The sequence below is a fragment of the Scyliorhinus canicula genome, chromosome 26 (assembly GCF_902713615.1).
Source record: "Scyliorhinus canicula chromosome 26, sScyCan1.1, whole genome shotgun sequence".
In the NCBI taxonomy this organism is placed as follows: domain Eukaryota; kingdom Metazoa; phylum Chordata; class Chondrichthyes; order Carcharhiniformes; family Scyliorhinidae; genus Scyliorhinus; species Scyliorhinus canicula.
Window position 1 is genome coordinate 9,674,245 of NC_052171.1, and position 18,768 is coordinate 9,693,012.

General features: G+C 52.7%; 1 protein-coding gene across 5 annotated transcripts; it reads left to right on the plus strand.

Moving 5' to 3' along the window:
* Positions 1-370: 370 nt before the first annotated feature.
* LOC119957484 (LIM domain-binding protein 2-like) lies at positions 371-17,251 on the plus strand. 5 transcript variants are annotated; one of them, XM_038785578.1, is made up of 6 exons: positions 371-621; positions 4,914-5,036; positions 5,985-6,068; positions 9,826-9,949; positions 10,797-10,948; positions 14,362-14,754. In XM_038785578.1, exons 1-6 carry the CDS (start codon positions 595-597, stop codon positions 14,581-14,583), a joined length of 732 nt encoding a protein of 243 aa, XP_038641506.1. In that variant the 5' UTR covers positions 371-594; the 3' UTR covers positions 14,584-14,754. The 5 variants fall into 5 exon arrangements, with proteins under 5 accessions (XP_038641506.1, XP_038641508.1, XP_038641510.1 ...); XM_038785580.1 differs by lacking the exon at positions 14,362-14,754 and adding an exon at positions 17,078-17,251 and having other exon boundaries at positions 405-621; XM_038785582.1 differs by lacking the exon at positions 14,362-14,754 and adding an exon at positions 17,078-17,251 and having other exon boundaries at positions 415-621; positions 10,797-10,942.
* The last annotated feature ends 1,517 nt before the right edge of the window (positions 17,252-18,768 follow it).

Below are 18,768 nucleotides of genomic sequence, written 5' to 3' on the forward strand. Positions count from 1 at the left end.
AAAGATGTGCAGGGTAGGTGGATTGGCCGCGCTAAATTGCCCCTTAATTGGAAAAAAAATGAATGGGTACTCTAAATTAAGCGGGGCAAAGATGTGGGATGATTTTTCATGCAACTGACTAATCAAAGGAACCCTGGAGCTGTGAAGCAACTGTGCTAAGCACTGTGCTACCGTGCCGCCCTATGAATCTATGACGGTAAACAAGTCACAAGGCTTGAAAAAATTTGTATTAATAATTCCTCAGCCTGTTTTTACACAGCAACAGATTTTGGAAGCTTTATTCAGAGTGAGAAAGCTTTGATGAAAAGAATAAGCAGAATTCCTGTGTGTAAATCACAATGCTGATACCAATTTGACTGTGTAGTTTGGCGGTCTCTGATAGTTGTATCTGAAACCCTTGTGACATTTAAAAACTTTTTTGGGGGTGTTCCCCTCCCGTGTCCACACAGCGATCGGGCGGACCCTAATCCCTCGGTATTTCCGAAGCATCTTTGATGGCGGAGCAACGGATCTTTACTTCAACCTGAAGCACTCGAAGGAATCGTTCCACGGCAACCTGGTAATCCTGGACTGCGACCTGTGCAGCATGGTGACATGCATAACAAACCCATCTTCACCAAGGTGAGGGCCTGGTCTGCGGAGCTGGTGGGAGATGGGGGCCCTTTGTATCGACTAAAGAATAAACCGGGTGGGAGGGCGGAAGCGCGGTCAGTCTTACCCTGCCCCTTTCGAATCTATTTCCCCACTTGCTGTCAAATGCAGAGGACTCGAGAAAGGGGAATTGAGGAATTGACCCGATCACTGTTCTGAATCTTGGAGGATCCACTCGAAAGTGGCTGTGAAAACCACCAGGCCCAACCCTCTTCAGCTGCTACATCACTGACCTCCCTTCCATCTTAAGGTCAGAAGTGGGGATGTTCGCTGATGACGGCACAATGTTCAGCACCATTCGCGACTCCTCAGATAATGAAGCAGTCCATGTCCAAATGCAGCAAGACCTGGACAATATCCAGGCTTGGGCTGACAAGTGGCAAGTTACATTCGCACCACACAAGCCCCAGGCAATGACCATCTCCTACAAGAGAGGATCTACCCATCGCCCCTTGACATTCAATGGCATTACCATCGCTGAATCCCCCACTATCAATATCCTGGGGATTACCATTGATCAGAAACTGAACTGGACCCAGCCATATAAATACTGTGGCTACCAGGGCAGGTTAGAGGCTGGGAATCCTGCAGAGAGTAACTCACCTCCTGACTCCCCCCAAAGCCTGTCCACCATCTACAAGGCACAAGTCAGGAGTGTGAGGGAATACACTCCACTTGCCTGGATGAGTGCAGCTCCAACAAAACTCAAGAAGCTCGACACCATCCAGCACAAAGCAGCCCCGCTTGATCGGCACCCCATCCACAAACATTCACTCCCTCCACCACCGACGCACAGTGGCAGCCGTGTGTACCATCTACAAGCTGCACTGCAGCAACTCACCAAGGCTCCTTAGGCAGCACCTTCCAAACCCACGACCTCTACCATCTAGAAGGACAAGGGCAGTAGATACTAGGAGGGGAACCCCACCACCTGGAGGTTCCCCTCCTAGTCACTCACCGCCCCGACTTGGAAATATATCGGCCGTTCCTTCACTGTCGTTGGGTCAAAACCCTGGAACTCCCTCCCTAACAGCACAGTGGGTGTACCTACACCTCACGGACTGCAGCGGCTCACCACCACCTTCTCAAGGGGCAATTAGGGATGGGCAATAAATGCTGCATCCGGCCAGCGAAACCTACATCCTGGAAATGAATTTTAAAATCTGAGGAATGTGATTCCGGACTGTCATTCACTCCGACAATGGCTGACTTTTTGCCTCAACTCCATGTTCCCCCTGCTTCCCACATCCCTGGATTCATGGTAGCACAGTGATTAGCACTGTCGCTTCACCGAACCAGGGTCCCGGGTTCGATTCCTGGCTTGGGTCACTGCCAGTGCGGAGTCTGCACGTTCTCCCCCGTGTCTGTGTGGGTTTCCTCCGGGGGGCTCCGGTTTACTCCCACAAGTCCCAAAAGATGCGCTATTAGGTGAATTGGACATTCTGAATTCTTCCTCTGTGTACCCGAACAGGCGCCGGAATGTGGCGACGAGGGGCTTTTCACAGTAACGTCATTGCAGCGTTAATGTAAGCATACTTGTGACAATAAAGATTATTATTAAGTCTCAGAGATCAAGAATCTGCCTGACACACAGCTTTAAGCACATTCACAGGTGGAGCACCCACAACCCCCTGGGATAGAGAATTCCAAAATTGGCCAGTCTATCTTCCCACGCCCTATCTGAATCTGGGGTGTCTATCCTGCCAAGCCCTATCTGAATCTGGGGTGTCTATCCTGCCAAGCCCTATCGGAATCTGGGAGTCTATCCTGCCAAGCTCTATCTGAGTCTGCGATGTCTATCCTGCCAAGCTCTATCTGAATCTGGGGTGTCTAACCTGCCAAGCTCTATCTGAATCTGGGATGTCTACCCTGCCAAGCTCTATCTGAATCTGGGGTGTCTATCCTGCCAAGCCCTATCTGAATCTGGGGTGTCTACCCTGCCAAGCCCTATCTGAATCTGGGGTGTCTATCCTGCCAAGCCCTATCTGAATCTGGGATGTCTATCCTGCCAAGCCCTATCTGAATCTGGGATGTCTATCCTGCCAAGCTCTATCTGAATCTGGGATGTCTATCCTGCCAAGCCCTATCTGAATCTGGGATGTCTATCCTGCCAAGCCCTATCTGAATCTGGGGTGTCTATCCTGCCAAGCTCTATCTGAATCTGGGGTGTCTACCCTGCCAAGCTCTATCTGAATCTGGGATGTCTATCCTGCCAAGCTCTATCTGAATCTGGGGTGTCTACCCTGCCAAGCTCTATCTGAATCTGGGATGTCTATCCTGCCAAACTCTATCTGAATCTGGGATGTCTATCCTGCCAAGCTCTATCTGAATCTGGGGTGTCTACCCTGCCAAACTCTATCTGAATCTGGGATGTCTACCCTGCCAAGCTCTATCTGAATCTGGGGTCTATCCTGCCAAGCTCTACCTGAATCTGGGATGTCTACCCTGCCAAGCCCTATCTGAATCTGGGATGTCTACCCTGCCAAGCTCTACCTGAATCTGGGGTGTCTATCCTGCCAAGCTCTACCTGAATCTGGGATGTCTATCCTGCCAAGCTCTATCTGAATCGGGGGTGTCTATCCTGCCAAGCTCTATCTGAATCTGGGATGTCTACCCTGCCAAGCTCTATCTGAATCTGGGATGTCTATCCTGCCAAGCCCTATCTGAATCTGGGATGTCTATCCTGCCAAGCCTATCTGACTCTGGGTGTCTATCCTGCCAAGCTCTCTGAATACTGGGGTGTCTATCCTGCCAAGCTCTATCTGAATCTGGGGTGTCTATGCTGCCAAGCTCTATCTGAATCTGGGGTGTCTATCCTGCCAAGCCCTATCTGAATCTGGGGTGTCTATCCTGCCAAGCCCTATCTGAATCTGGGATGTCTACCCTGCCAAGCCCTATCTGAATCTGGGGTGTCTATCCTGCCAAGCTCTATCTGAATCTGGGGTGTCTATCCTGCCAAGCTCTACCTGAATCTGGGGTGTCTATCCTGCCAAGCCCTATTTGAATCTAGGATGTCTATCCTGCCAAGCCCTATCTGAATCTGGGATGTCTATCCTGCCAAGCCCTATCTGAATCTGGGGTGTCTATCCTGCCAAGCTCTATCTGAATCTGGGGTGTCTATCCTGCCAAGCTCTACCTGAATCTGGGGTGTCTATCCTGCCAAGCCCTATCTGAATCTGGGGTGTCTATCCTGCCAAGCTCTATCTGAATCTGGGGTGTCTATCCTGCCAAGCTCTACCTGAATCTGGGGTGTCTATCCTGCCAAGCCCTATCTGAATCTGGGGTGTCTACCCTGCCAAGCCCTATCTGAATCTGGGATGTCTATCCTGCCAAGCTCTAGAACATAGAACATAACAGCGCAATACGGGCCCTTCAGCCCTCGATGTTGCGCCGACCTATCTGAATCTATCCTGCCAAGCCCTATCTGAATCTGGGGTGTCTATCCTGCCAAGCCCTATCTGAATCTGGGATGTCTATCCTGCCAAGCTCTATCTGAATCTGGGATGTCAATCCTGCCAAACTCTATCTGAATCTGGGATGTCTAACCTGCCAAGCTCTATCTGAATCTGGGATGTCAATCCTGCCAAACTCTATCTGAATCTGGGATGTCTATCCTGCCAAGCCCTATCTGAATCTGGGGTGTCTATCCTGCCAAGCCCTATCTGAATCTGGGATGTCTATCCTGCCAAGCTCTATCTGAATCTGGGATGTCTATCCTGCCAAACTCTATCTGAATCTGGGGTGTCTATCCTGCCAAACTCTATCTGAATCTGGGGTGTCTATCCTGCCAAACTCTATCTGAATCTGGCCTGTCTCCATGGGGTGATCATTCATTCTTCTAAGTCCCAGAGGGCACAGGCTTCCTCGTTCCTTCTCATCCTGAGGAGGCCAATCTCGTGAGGTTTCGCTGTGCTGCCCTGAATGCAAGCTTATCCTTCCGCAAATGTAGTGATCAAAACTGAGCGTGGTACTGCAGGCGTGGACTCCCCAAAGCCATTATTGCAGGAATCCCTCATTCTAGCACTCTGTGGTCCGGGACCAGTCTGGTCAGTTTTCCAGTTTGGGAGTTGTGTGTTGGACATCTTTTCCCCCAGTGTTGTTGGGTGAGATTCATCACTTGGACAGCGGAGCAGGAATTGGGTGAGGAGGCCATGGCTTTGTGGTGGGCGGAGGGGGGGGGGGGGGGGGGGGGGGGGGGGGGGGGTGCGGGGAAGGTAACCGAGTGGAGTGAGAGCGGCTACTGGGCTTGTTTCTGGCCGCAGGTCTGCACGGAAGGCCGCCTCTACCTGGAGTTCACCTTCGATGATTTGATGCGCATCAAGAACTGGCATTTTAACATCAGGCAAAACCGCGAGCTGCTCTCGCGCAGTATCCTAGCAACGCACGTGAGTACCTGAGTTATCTTCAACATGCTGTACCCTCACCCGTGAGTTTTTGCGACCTTGTAGCGCCGTCAAGGGGGTCGGTCATAGTACCTGCAGCCAGTTCGTTGCCTAGGAACCAGCGGGCAAAAATGAGGGTTTTCAAAATGGACGCCCGAATCGCAGCGCACAACAGGAGGCCAGGCCCTCCTTCGCGCCTGTGTTGGCTCGTTGGAGCTGCAAGATGTGTTTCAGTATTTATCGGAGCGTGGGCTAGGTGCTTGATCGAATCTAGACAGAGGTACTCCACTGTTCCCTGGGTCTGGGCAATCCAAGAAGACCTCCCCCCCCCCCCCCCCCCCCAACCCCTATAAAAGTTCCAACGAAATTTCTGCAGTGATTATGAGTGTTACTCATGCAGAAGGAGGCTATTCAGCCCATCGAGTGTGCACTGACCCTCTGAATGAGCACAATACCTAGGCCCACTCACCCGCCCTATCCCCGTTTCCCCACCTGCACGTCTTCGGACACTAAGGGGCAATTTAGCACGGCCGATCCACCTCACCTGGACTGTGGGAGGAAACCGGAGCACCCGGAGGAAACCCACGCAGACAGGGGGGAGGACGTGCAGACGCCGCACGGACAGCCTCCCCAGGGCCGGAATCGAACCCGGGTCCCTGGCGCGGTGAGGCGGCAGTGCTAACCACTGTGCCACCCTGCCGCCCCGAAGCCATCTTCATTCATATTTGTCGACTCAAGCAGTCAATTCAGCCCGGCTCATTGTCCTGATGAAGATTGTCCTGCCTTGTGAAGGATTTGCTGGGATTGCAGTCAGCGATCAGCTAATTATTGCAAGGCAAGAGGGGAATGCATTTTCCGAGTATTACCTGTACAATTCGGCGTCGCACAGCTAACCATAATCACGCGTCGGTGCTGCTGCCATAATCACGGTGCCTTTCATTTGTGTAACAGGCCCAGGATCCCCCGATGTTGGAGCAGTTATCCAACAGCATCACCCGCTCTGGGCTCACAAACTTCACCCTCAACTACCTCAGAGTAAGTAAGAAATCTGAGCAGGGCTCCCACACCTGTCAGTAAACGGAAAGGCACTTTGGCGCGCAACTCCGCTCTCTTCATAAGAATGTGCTGCGTCGGTACGAACCTGCCACCAAATTGGTGCCATTCGGCGGTCTTGAAGGTCAGCGGGTGAGTCAATAAGGAGACGGGTTAGTTATCCCCTCCTCTGGAACCTAACCTGACCAGTGTTTGTCGGGACAGCAGGGAAGGAGCTTCACCCTTCGCATTGTCCTGTTGCCAAGGTGACGGGGCCTAAAAGTGGGCTGCAGTAAATTTATCGAGGTCGGTTCGGCTGGGCACGGTGGCGCAGTGAGTTAGCACTGCTGCCTCAGGGCACCGAGGTTCCCGGGTTCGATCCTCGCTCCGGGTCACTGCCCGTGTGGGGTTTGCACATTCTCCCCGTGTCTGCGCGGGTCTCACCCCCCCCACAACCCAAAGATGTGCAGGGTAGGTGGATTGGCCACGCTAAATTGCCCCTTGATTGGGGAAAAAAAAAGAATCAGGAAAATGGTTGGGCTGGGCTTGTTTTCATAGAATTTACAGTGCAGAAGGAGGCCATTCGGCCCCTCGAGCCTGCAGCAGCCCTTGGGAAGAGCACCCTCCCCAAGGTCAACACCTCCACCCTATCCCCATAACCCAGTAACCCCACCCAACACTAAGGGCAATTTTGGACACTAAGGGCAATTTATCGCGGCCAATCCACCTGACCTGCACATCTTTGGACTGTGGGAGGAAACCGGAGCACCCGGAGGAAACCCACGCAGACACGGGGGAGAACGTGCAGACTCCGCACAGACACTGACCCAAGCCGGAATCGAACCTGGGTCCCTGGAGCTGTGAAGCATTTGTGCTATTCACTGTGCTACCGTGCTGCCCCTTGGAGCAGAGAAGGCTGAGGGGGGGGGGGGGGGCAGATTGAGGATTATAAAATTATCAGGTGGACAAGATGAGAACAGAGCAACATTTTCTTGTATATAAAGGAGTGCTGCTTTGAACAGACAGTGCCAACGTATCAAAGGGGTACCTTGGCCAAGATGTTGAATACGGTGTAGAGCAGGGGTGGGCAAACAACGGCCCGCGGGCCGCATGCGGCCCGCCAAAGGTATTTCTGCGGCCCACCAAGTCATTAAAAAAAAAAAAAATTTTTTTTTTTAAATAATTTTTTTTTTTTTACATTTTTTTTTAAGGTTAATGGGGGGGGGGGGGGCTGTTGGGTTACTTACTGGTATAGGGTGGATACGTTGACTTGAGTAGGGTGATCATTGCTCGGCACAACGTCGAGGGCCGAAGGGCCTGTTCTGTGCTGTACTGTTCTATGTTCTATATGAGGCGCCCAGAATCATAACCGGGTGAAGTAATTATTTTACTTAATATACTATGCGGCCCTTTGTGAATTGTGAATTTCTGAATGTGGCCCTTGCACGGAAAAGTTTGCCCACCCCTGGTGTAGAGTATTGTAATTGCTCTTTCAAATCTTGGGGCCCTTCTGATAGGCTGCAATAATCCTTCCAGGCCTGTTCTACGGACAGTATGTCCAAATTGTCGAAGCTTTTCATTTTGCACTTACCAGACCCAAGGCAAAAACACCAAATTTCGAACTCTCACAACAATTTATAACACAGGAGAAAAGGGGTTGGCAGGTCAGCTCTGATTGGCTGAGGTGTTTGTGTTGTGAGAATCCGTCCTTTTGATTTCCCTTTTTTTCCTGGAACCGTAGAATTCCTACAGTGCAGAAGGAGGCCATTCGGCCCATTGAGTCTTGCACCGGCCATCTGAAAGAGCGCCCTACCTAGGCCCAATCCACCCGCCCTATCCCCATGACCCCCACCTAGGGGCAATTTAGCGTGGACCGTTGGACTGTGGGAGGAAACCGGAGCACCCGGAGGAAACCCACGCAGACACGGGGGAGAACGTGCAGACTCCGCGCAATCGCCCGAGGTCGGGATTGAACCCAGGTCCCTTGCGCTGTGAGGCAGCAGTGCTAACCACTGTGACAGATCAAATTAACAATATTTTTGATCTGTGGACTCATAATCGCAAGCAATGGACTGCTAGTCAGGACAGAGTGTTCCCAGGATTTATTTATTTAGTGTGGTGGAAACTGGCTCATCGGGGCCGAGGGAATCTTGAGAACCAGCTTTGGAGGACGTCAGCTTGATTGGCTGGCTGGCAACCTGTGGGTTGGCCAGGGACAGTGTTCTGGATGGCAACAGTCGGCAATTGGCTCCTGTGGGGTGCTTCAAAAGATAATATAATTAAACTGCTGAAAACATAACTGACTAATACCACTTACCCAGTGACCCCCTTTCCAGCTCGCCCAACTCGATATATAATAAACACACACGCACAAAAAAACGTAGAGGGAAAGGGTGATGGAGAGGGAAGAAAAATCATGATAAACTACAAAAGGTTGAAGGATCTCCGATCCGCTCTGATGGTTTTCAGTTAAAGTCTTTCAGGAGTTCAAGTTTTCACTTTGATGCTGCTTGTTCCTTCCGAGCTGGCGAGTTGAACAGAAGTGATTAGATCTTGAATGAAGGTCTCTCTCGCGCACTGTGCTGAAATCAAGGACTACTTTATTGTTGTAAAACCAGTAGGCACATCTTACTATGTAGTTGAAATAGAACAGTTACAGCACAGTACAGGCCCTTCGGCCGACCATTTATCCTAATCTAACCTACACCCCTTCAATTTACTGCTGTCCTGTGCCTGCCCAAGAGTTGCTCAAATGTCCCTAATGACTCTGACTCCACCACCTCTGCTGGCTGTGCATTCCACACACCCACCACTCTCTGTGTAAAGAACCGACCTCTGACATCTCCCCTATACCTTCCTCCAATCACCTTAAAACTATGTCCCCTCGTGACAGCCATTTCCGCCCTGGGGATAAGTCCCTGGCTATCCACTCTATCCATGCCTCTCATCACCTTGTACACCTCGATCAAGTCACCTCTCTTCCCTCTTCGCTCCAGTGCGAAAAGCTCCCTCAACCTTTCTTCATAAGACCTGCCCTCCAGTCCAGGCAGCATCCTGGTAAATCTCCTCTGCACACCCTCTCCAGAGAAATGATCTAGAATCTACAAAGAAAGCTGACAGCCTTGCCAGGGAATACCCTCTCCAGCTTAGAAGGAACAAGCATCAAAAGCTGGAACTCCTGAAAGACTTTAACCGGAAACCATCAGAGTGCATCGGAGATCTTTCATCCTTGATAGTTGATCATTGTTTTTTTTCGCCCCCTCCACCTCCGTTTCCCTCGACAGTGTGTGTGTGTGTGGAGTGTCAGTTTAATTATATTATTGATAAATAATGAAAAGCTACTTGTCTTAAATTTACAATGCTGCTGACTGGTTTATTGGGCTGCGATAAGGTCCTCGGGTATTCTAAATAAAACCTAACTTCACCGACGTTGCGACTTCGAGTCAGGTGGGACCGGAATTGACCGCTCACTCGCCTGGGGGGGTCGCGGCAGAACGGAAGGCAAGGAGCTTCAGCAAAATGCCGCGACTCTTCCGCTGTGTTGGAGTGAGGCACTGCCAAGGAACTGAAAGTATTTCCCCGTAAATGTTTGCCTCGTATGAGCAAGGGGAAGTGTGGCAGAGTGGAAGTTTCGCCAACCTAGCTTCTGACCTCAACGATCAGGCAGGTTAACTGGTCGAGCGACAGATTAGACCCCGGGTGTTAATTTGTGTTTTTTATTTTTGTACCCCCCCTCCCCCGACCCGTTTCCTCAACCTAGCTCTGCGTCATTCTGGAGCCCATGCAGGAACTGATGTCAAGGCACAAGACCTACAACATGAGCCCCCGCGATTGCCTGAAGACCTGCCTGTTTCAGAAGTGGCAGCGGATGGTCGCTCCCCCTGGTAAAGAGGCTGGGGGTGGGGTGGTACAGAGACGGCCGGTCAGGGAGCTCGAACAGGCAGGGAGACTCGCCCAAGGGAACATGGGGGACATGCCAGAGGGGAAGACTGTATTCGACCCACTTTACAGCTGAACGTATCGTCGGCCCGCTCCTAAAAATCACACCCTGTCTCTTCCCCCCCCCCCCCCCCCCCCCCCCCCCCCCCCCCCCCAGTGACGCTCCGCAACCCTGCCCAGAGAACGCCTTCCAAGATGGCTCTCGTAGCATTAATGGGCAAGGGGTTACGGCTAAAAGGCAGGAGGGTGGTGCAAAGCCACGATGTCCATTGGGAGAGCTGGCACAGACACGATGGGCCGAATGGACGCTCTACGATGCCCGTCACAGCACGGGCTAGAGCCGTCGCAGTGTGACAACACTGCAGAGCCAAGCTCTGTGGGTCTGAGCCCAACACGGGTCAGGCACAACGAGGCTGGGTGGCGTGGGGGGGATGGGGGAGTTCACCTCTGATCACCTCTTTCTGGGTCGGCGGGGGGTGGGGGGTTATATGAACACCAAATTCCTGTCAGCCCGACTGACGAACGCGATTGTGTTTTTAGAATTTGTCCTTCGATGGTTTGACCCCCTGACCTCACCAGTGGGTTATTGATTGTGGCGAACAGTGCCCGTCCTCTTGAGAGGGTGAGGGAAGGGTCCGTCTCCTTTGATCCTCAAGCCCGCGTGTGAAGGACAAGCGCGTGCTTGGATGCAGTGCCTCACTGTCTAAACAGAGAGAGAGAGAGACAGGGCCCTGTCATCCGCTGGAATCTCTCGCTCCTCGCTCACTCCCTTTCCGCCTTTTCTTCCCGCAGCCGAGCCTGTGCGGCCACCCACGGCCAAACGGCGGAAGAGGAAGCAGTCCGGCGGCACCACGTCCGGGACGGGGCCCGCCAGCAACAGCAGCGGGGGCAGCAAGAAGAAGAGCACCCCCGCCGCCAACTTCAACCTGTCCACTCAGGTACCTGTAAGCATCCTTCTCTCCTGCCCATCTAACCGCTCGGCTCTGACCCGCTACTAACCCGCAAAAAAACAAGCAGCTAGCCTCTTTACACAGACTCCTGGGGGGGGGGGTTGGGGATTAGGAGTCCTTCCCTTCCCCCGTCCCCACCGCTGGGGCAGTGTGCGAGTAATGCATTTCCTTCGATCGTAGGGATGGGGGGACTGTTTGCCCTGGAGGGTCACCTCCTGTTTTATGTGGGAAGGGGGGGGGGGCAGTCTTTTTTTCTGCCTGTTGATAGTGGCGGAGTGCCCCTACCCAATGGGCACGTTCTGCCCCACCCACCCCAGTTAGGGCGGCGCAGGTAAATAGTCCCCGGAGGCTGGTTCCCTTCCCCCCCCCCCTTCCTCCAACCCTTCCGCAAACCAGAATGAAGAACAGAGGGGAATCCCTGATAGATGGGTGAGGTTTGCGCATTCCCCCCCCCCCCCCCCCCACCCCCTCCAGCAGGAGCAGCGATTGCAGCTGCCCATGTGGACAGGGCCTAGGAAACTCTGACAACGTTAGCTGTTGCCAACGCCTCACTGACGTTGCCACCCGAGAATGCAGGGAGGGAGAGGCAGGAGTGAGCTGGGGGAGTGGCAACGGAGGTCCTGGCGGGAGTGGTTGCGAGGCCATGAGGATTTTGGTGGCATCGGCTCGTTTAGGATCGAGTTGGGAGTTGGCCGCTTCGAGGTCACGATGATAAGAGCACCCAGCTGGGAGAAGAGCCCCTTTACTTTCCATTCAAAATGCACGATGCCATACCAATGGGCCCTGTCAGAAATCCGGCCCTAACTCCGCAACCTTACAGCCAGAACGAGCCTGACCCTTTTTTTGGGTGGGGGGGAGGGGGGAGAGAGTTGCTTCGTGGGTAGCGTAGGGTTTCAACCCCTCGTCTGCCTTCGCATTCTTAAAGCAAAGCGAGGGGAAGCAAAAGGGTCGGTAGGCCACCCCAGGAACCATTTTTGACACCGTCGAGGTGCTTTCTGGTGATTGCGGTTCTGGGGGCCATTTTACATCAAACTGTTTGGGGCTGTTGAGGGAGCGATCAGCGAACTCTTGCATTGCTCCTTCCCTTTGACTCTGCTCTTTCCTCCCTCTCTCTCTCTCTCTCGGTGACGTGGCTAGTTCTAACCCTGACTGTTTTGCGGGTCTTGGGGTTTGCCGAGGAGTACCTCCTTTTGCAGTGCAACACCGACCTGCTGTGTTCTTAGGCCGTGACGCTGGCCCTATGACCGAGGAAAGGCCACGTTGAGCGCTCCCTCGGAACCGCTGCTCCAGCCGACTGCATGGAGCCCCTTGGCCACCCTTCCCCTGAGCCCGCCACAGTGCGGCCTGACTGGCGGAGGGCAAATCGAGACAAGGCCTGGGTTTGGGGGGGGACAAGCCGCTCAAACACTGAGCGCGTCGTGAGGTTAATGTGATGGTTGAACAGCCCCACTGCCCCGGGGGGGGGGGGGGGGGGAACAAAGCACAGTTTGTGCGACATCAATAAATGGGCATTTACGGCGGTGTGTGGTCACGCTCAGGTCTTCGCTGCAGAACGCGGAGGGGACGGCTAATATGGCCACGGCTCTGCTAAAGAACACAGCAGGTTTCTGCGTTTTTCCTTTCTGAAACTAGTCCTGAATTTGCTCTTCCTCCCCCCCCCCCCCCCCTCCCCCCAGCCTCCCCCTCAAAATTCTAATGGAGCTCATCCTTTTCTTAAAACGGGGGGGTGGGGGGGGGGGAAGCCCAATAAAAGAGCTCGGTGTGCATGCGGTAAGGTAGCGAACGAGTTTAGCAAGACGAACCTTTGATTTAAGAGTGCCCTCTTCTCTTGCAGGTTCAACCTGAGAGTAACTTGCTGGGCTAAAAAAAAAGGGGGGGGTTTTGGGATTGTAACCCTGCATACCCCCCTCCCTGCAAACACACACACACACACCCTGTGTGGGACAATATCGGCCAATTCGTGGGCCTCAGCGTCTTCGCTATCGAGGGGCTTTAAGTTCTGTGTAAAAAGAAGCAATGCCTTAACATGGTTAGGATTCCCCCCCTCCCCCTTCCCCCCGAAACCTAATCTTTTGACAAGTGCTTTTCCTCGAATTAAACCAGCCTTTGATTCTAGCCCAGCCTGGCTCGGGAATGGGAAAGAGAGATAGTCGCTAAGGGGCCTTGTTTCGCTTTGAGGGTTAGACTTTTAAAGAAAATCTTCCTCTCTTGCGGAAGAAGCCCCTCCATAAAACAGAGAAGGCCTGTCCCTCGGTTGTTTGCTTGAAATCTCGAGGCCCCCGGGGCTACTCAAATGTGGTCCCCGACTCCCGTCAATAAACTGTTAGCTGGGGGATTGTACAGTGATTCCAAAAGATGTTAGTGACCAGCGAAGCAAGTTATAACGGTACCTTTTGTACAGATTTTCGGTCTGATTTGGACTGGGAATTAGCGTAATCAAGTCTTGCCTTTCTTTTTGAAAAGGAAGTTTTACCTCACGATGGACAATCATCAAGATTTGCGTGCAAAATCATCAAAATTTGCGTGCAAAATCATCAAAATTTGCGTGCAAAATCATCAAAATTTGCGTGCAAAATTATCAAAATTTGGGTGCAAATTTATCAAAATTCGGGTGCAAATTCATCGAAATTTGGGTGCAAAATCATCGAAATTTGGGTGCAAAATCATCAAAATCAGGGTGTAAAATCATCAAAATTAGGGTGCAAAATCATCAAAATTCGGGTGCAAAATCATCGAAATTTGGGTGCAAAATCATCAAAATTCAGGTACAAAATCATCAAAATCTGGGTGCAAATTCATCAAAATTCGGGTGCAAAATCATAAAAATACGGGTGCAAATTCATCGAAATTCGGGTGCAAAATCATCAAAATTTGGGTGCAAATTCATCAAAATGTGGGTGCAAATTCATCAAAATTTGAATGCAAAATCATCAAAATTTGCGTGCAAAATCATCAAAATACGGGTGCAAAATCGTCAAAATTCAGGTGCAAATTTCACTTTTTGCAGCGTTGGAGAGCACGATAAAGCAGAGCGCCCACAAGTAATGAGCATAAATCGCCATACAGCAACACCCACTACCCCTCCCCACCCCCCCAACAAAACAGTCACTTGTTGCCTTACATCCCCCCGTTCTCCGCTCCGTCAGCGCTTACCCCTTTTCCCCGGGTTAGCAGGGAGTGAGCGGTGGAACAAACTGCCCTCCCATTCCGGCTGGCTGTTGCAGAATCCACCGGGGGGGGGGGGGTTTCGTTCGAGGTAAATGCTTGTTAAGCGGCGCGGCCTGTGTGGTGGTGGGGGTAAGGCGGGTGGGGGGGGGGGGGGGGGAGAGAAGGAATTCTTTTTTTTTTTTCTCTCTGCTTGTCTTTGCTGTGGTTTAATCGCTGCGACCTACCCTACCCTGTTGTAGGACGTTATGATTGTGGGTGAGCCAGCACTAATGGGTGGGGAGCTCGGTGACGAGGATGAGCGGCTAATCACGCGGTTAGAGAACGGCCAGTATGATGCAGCCAATGGCCTCGATGAGGAGGAGGACTTCCGCAACCTGCCCGCCTTGGGGACTGGCAGCCCCTGGAGCAGTAAGCCGCCGTCAAGCCAGGAGAGCAAATCTGATAACCCCACGTCCCAGTGACGGCGCTGGGGGGCGGGGGCGGGGGAGGGCTTGAACGGCCAATTCAGAATTGCAGGGACTGATAACGCACTCGCCCGTCTGAAACCCGAGACTGGGCACCGACAGTTACGCCGTTGTGAACACAAAAAAAAAATGCTTCTCGAACTGTGACCCAGGGCCAAAAAAAAAAAAGTAAGTGTATTAAACGAGTTTGGAGGCGAACGCTGCCTATTGGGAGGTAAATGTGCTGTCGTACTGGGCCCTCTGGTCTGGGCCGCAGCCCTGTGAGGAGTAGGCCGAGCAGGTGAAGGTCAGGCAGGGTTCCTGCTCCAGATTGCTATCCCTGGGCCCCTGGAAGACTAGAGAGAGGGAGAAAGTTGGAAAGGGGAATGACTCGCTCATCTGCCGGGATGTATCGGCACGTCAGCCAGCTCAGCTTTTACTTCAAATTGGAGCCTGACCCTCGAGGCAATTGCCTCGCATCTGTCAGTCTGTAGGAAGTATAGTCGTGTCATAATAATGATAATCTCGGTTAGTGCGACACCGAAGCTTACAATCACTGTGAACATCCGCTAGTCGCCTCACTCCGGCGCCTGTTCGGGTACACAGAGGGAGATTTCAGAATGTCCAATTCACCCTAACAAGCACGCCTTTCGGGACTTGTGGGAGGAAACTCCGCGGAGCACCCGGAGGAAACCCACGCAGACACGGGGGGAGAACGTGCAGACTCCGCGCAGTGACCCAAGCCGGGAATCGAACCCGGGAACCTGGAGCTGTGAGGCAGCAGTGCTCACCACTGTGCTACCGTGCCGCCCCATGTATTAGATTGAGCTCACTGGACCCAGTAAATGTATCAATCCTTCCTTACCAAGTGCTTTCCTTCAGTTGAGGAACATGGCTATCGTAAATAGTGAATAAGACTTCCCCAGTGAATTGGGCCAGAGTTGAGTCCGCACCTCTTTGTGACGGCTAATGAAGCACTTGCTGCTCCGCTTCTAATGCATCACCTGGAGGAACCCGTGCCTGGCAGGTACAATCCAACAGCCGATCCCTCATGGCGAACAAAATATTTTCTTGCCAGAGAGTCCAGTGTTAAAAGGAACTCCCCGTAATTTGCTCCCCGCATTGAAACATAGGAACAGGAGTGGGCCATTCAGCCCCTCGAGCCTATCCTGCCATTCAATGGCTGACCTGTGGCCTAACTCCATATACCTGCCTTGGGCCCTTATCCCTTAATCACTTTGCTTAACGAAAATCTATCTCCGATTTAAAATGAACAACTGATATTGCTTCGACTGCTCTTTGTGGGAGGAAGTTCCAAACCTCTACCACCCTTTGAGCGAAGATGTTCTTCCTAACATCTCTACTGAACGGTCCAGCCCTCATTTTTAGACTATCCCCCCAAGTTTTAGAATTTCCAACCAGGGAAAATAGTTTGTCTTCATCCACCCTTTCTTTCCCTGTTAATATCTTCAATACTTCGATCAGATTGCCCCTTAACCTTCTAGGTTCTAGCGAGAACAGATCTAATTTGTGAAATCTTTCCTCGTAACTCAACCCCTGTAATCCGGGTATCATTTTAGTAAACCTACGTTGCACTCCCTCCAAGGCCAAACTATCCTTCCTGAGGTGTGTTGCCCAGAACTGCTCACAGCGACTCCCAAGTGGGGTCTAACTAGGGGGCTGGTAAAGCTGCAGCATAACCCCTGTGTCTGTATATTCCTACGGTGAGGTGCCCAGAACTGCTCACAGTGGCTCCCCAAGTGGGGTCTAACCAGGAGGTTTGCACAGCCAGTTGTGTAGCTCGGAGGTCAGAGTGAGCTCCTTCGGGCCTTCTGCTAGGCCCTGACCACTAGTTGTGAAGTAGAGCGGGGTTTAGCTTGAGCCTTGACTGCAGCTCTGAATTAATGCACTTACCTTTTTTTTACCCTTGCTCTCGGCTGATATTTCTGTTTTGTGCTGGTTGCTGTGCGTGCGTGTGTGTGCGTGTGTCTTGTGTGACACTGTTGAGCGTGAAGCTGATGTCGGGTTGAATTGCGCGCGGGTTGACATTTTGCGTTGTGCAGTTTGCCTCGAATCAGAGTTGGGTTCTTTTTTCCCGTCTCTTTCCCCCGTCTCTTCCTCCCCCCCCCCCCCCCCCCCCCCCCCCCCCCCCCCCCAACCCCCAGCTGTCTACCTGTAATCCAGAAGGGGTTTAAAAAAAAAAATGTTGAACCCTGCCCATACTCCAATCGTCGAGAAGCCAGCAGAGAGGGAAACCGCCTGCGACTCAGACATTTCCTGCATTGTCCGAACCAGAAACACGCGCACACACACACACACACACACACACACAAATATGGGTTGTAAACTTGTCACCTGTGCCCTCTTCCGCCCACCGCTCCTGGTCGGAAGCTCGGGCATTCGATGGGATCTTCCAGGAATTCCGGAGTGGAAATATGCATCGGAAAGACATTTTATTTTATTTTTCGTTTAATTTTTATTTGTTTTTTTTAATTTCTCCCGTTCTGTTTAGATCTTCCGCACCATGTACCATTCTTAGGCAGAGGACAGAGCCCTAATCCCCGTGGCCTCGGTCATTGTCGCGAGCGACTGGCGGCTCAGAGGTGCGTGCCGCAGGACGGTTTCAGGGTTCAGTCTCAAGCGTCTGCATCGCTCGGCCTTCCGCCCCCCCCCCCCCTTACCTCCCCTCCCCCACCATCTCCCCCCCACTCCCTCCCCCGGCAAAGCTGCCAGGCTTATGAGACTCGTTGGGGTGGGGGGGGGGGGGGGGGGGCGACCGACCTGGAGGATTCTGGGTTCTGAACTGTGACCCAGGTCTGGCCCATGGCGTCTTGGCGAGCCAGCCCACTGTACAACCTGGGGACGCCCGCGGTCCCATCTCCTGTCGCGCCGGCTGTGACCGGAGACACACTCTTTTGAAAAGAACATTTTCGAATGCGGTCTCGTGCCCGACTGGCGACAGATGAACCGGGAAGGGGGGGAGGGGGGGGGGGGAATACAATTGGCGATGTAAATGCGCGGAGGGGTGTGTCTGCCTCATTGCGGCTAATGTACCACTCGCTGAGCCGTGGGCGGCGAGTGACGGGACGGATAATGTGTTGGGTAACATCGCGCTGACTGTGCAGTTGTCGTCTTTGTTGAGCTACGCAGAAGGTTCCTGTCACCAAGCTGAGTAGCAACCCGGTGGGTGACCCCCCGCCCTCTGTGCACTGTTGTGTTTTTTTGGCTATTATTGCTGTCGAAATTGGACGCGCCCCTTTTCCGGTAAACCGGAACGTGCTGGGAAAATGGCCGCCACTGAGAGAGCAGAACCGCCCCCACCCCCGCCCCCTTTGATTTGCTGCTTCTTTTGCGCCGGTGATCTGTTAGCCCCGGGTTGGTTAATGGGAGGCACGCCTACTCCACCCAAGCAAGTGTCAGTTTAAAACAACGCTCTGGGGTGGGGCAACAATGCCAAGCTGTGGGCTGGGTGCGACTTTCAAACCTTCTGCACTTCCCCCCCCCCCCCCCATGTCTGCGTGGGTTTCCTCCGGCTGCTCCGGTTTCCTCCCACAGCCCAAAAGATGGGCAGGTTAGGTGGGGGGGGGGGGGGATGGGGCGGGCGGTGGGGAGTGCTGTTTCGCAGGGTCGGTGCAACCTCGGCGTCTCCAATGGCCTCCTCCTGCACTGTAGGAATTCTGTCCTGATGTGTTGTTGGGATCCCTACCCCACCCCGGGAGAGGCACATCAGTGTCGCGTTCCGAACCCGTAACAGGGAGCCCCAATCTGGGGAACCAATGATCCCGCATTTCTCCCCCTCCAAGCCAGTTAAGGTGTGTAGCTTGTAAGTGTTGGACGAGATCGAATAGAGAGTAAGTTATTGTGTATAGTTAGTGTTCTTGCGTGTCTTACAGTTGGAGATTTATCTCTTGTTGCACAAGCCTCGATTAAAGATTCAGGTACAAGCGTTGGAGAGTTAGGGCCCACAGTGCATCTTTTAATGACTGGAGAAAGAACGCGATGATGCAATGTCAAGAGTAACGAGTGAGGATGCTGGGAGGGTTATCAGTTGGCGGACCTTTGTGGAATATCTGAACGACTTAAACCGCCACGCTGCCTTTAATTATCCCTTAGATTCCACCCGTGGTAACTGACCACTTATGCCTCGTGTGGTATTGCCGGCAGATATTCATTTGGGCGGGGGGGGGGGGGGTCTGGTGCTGT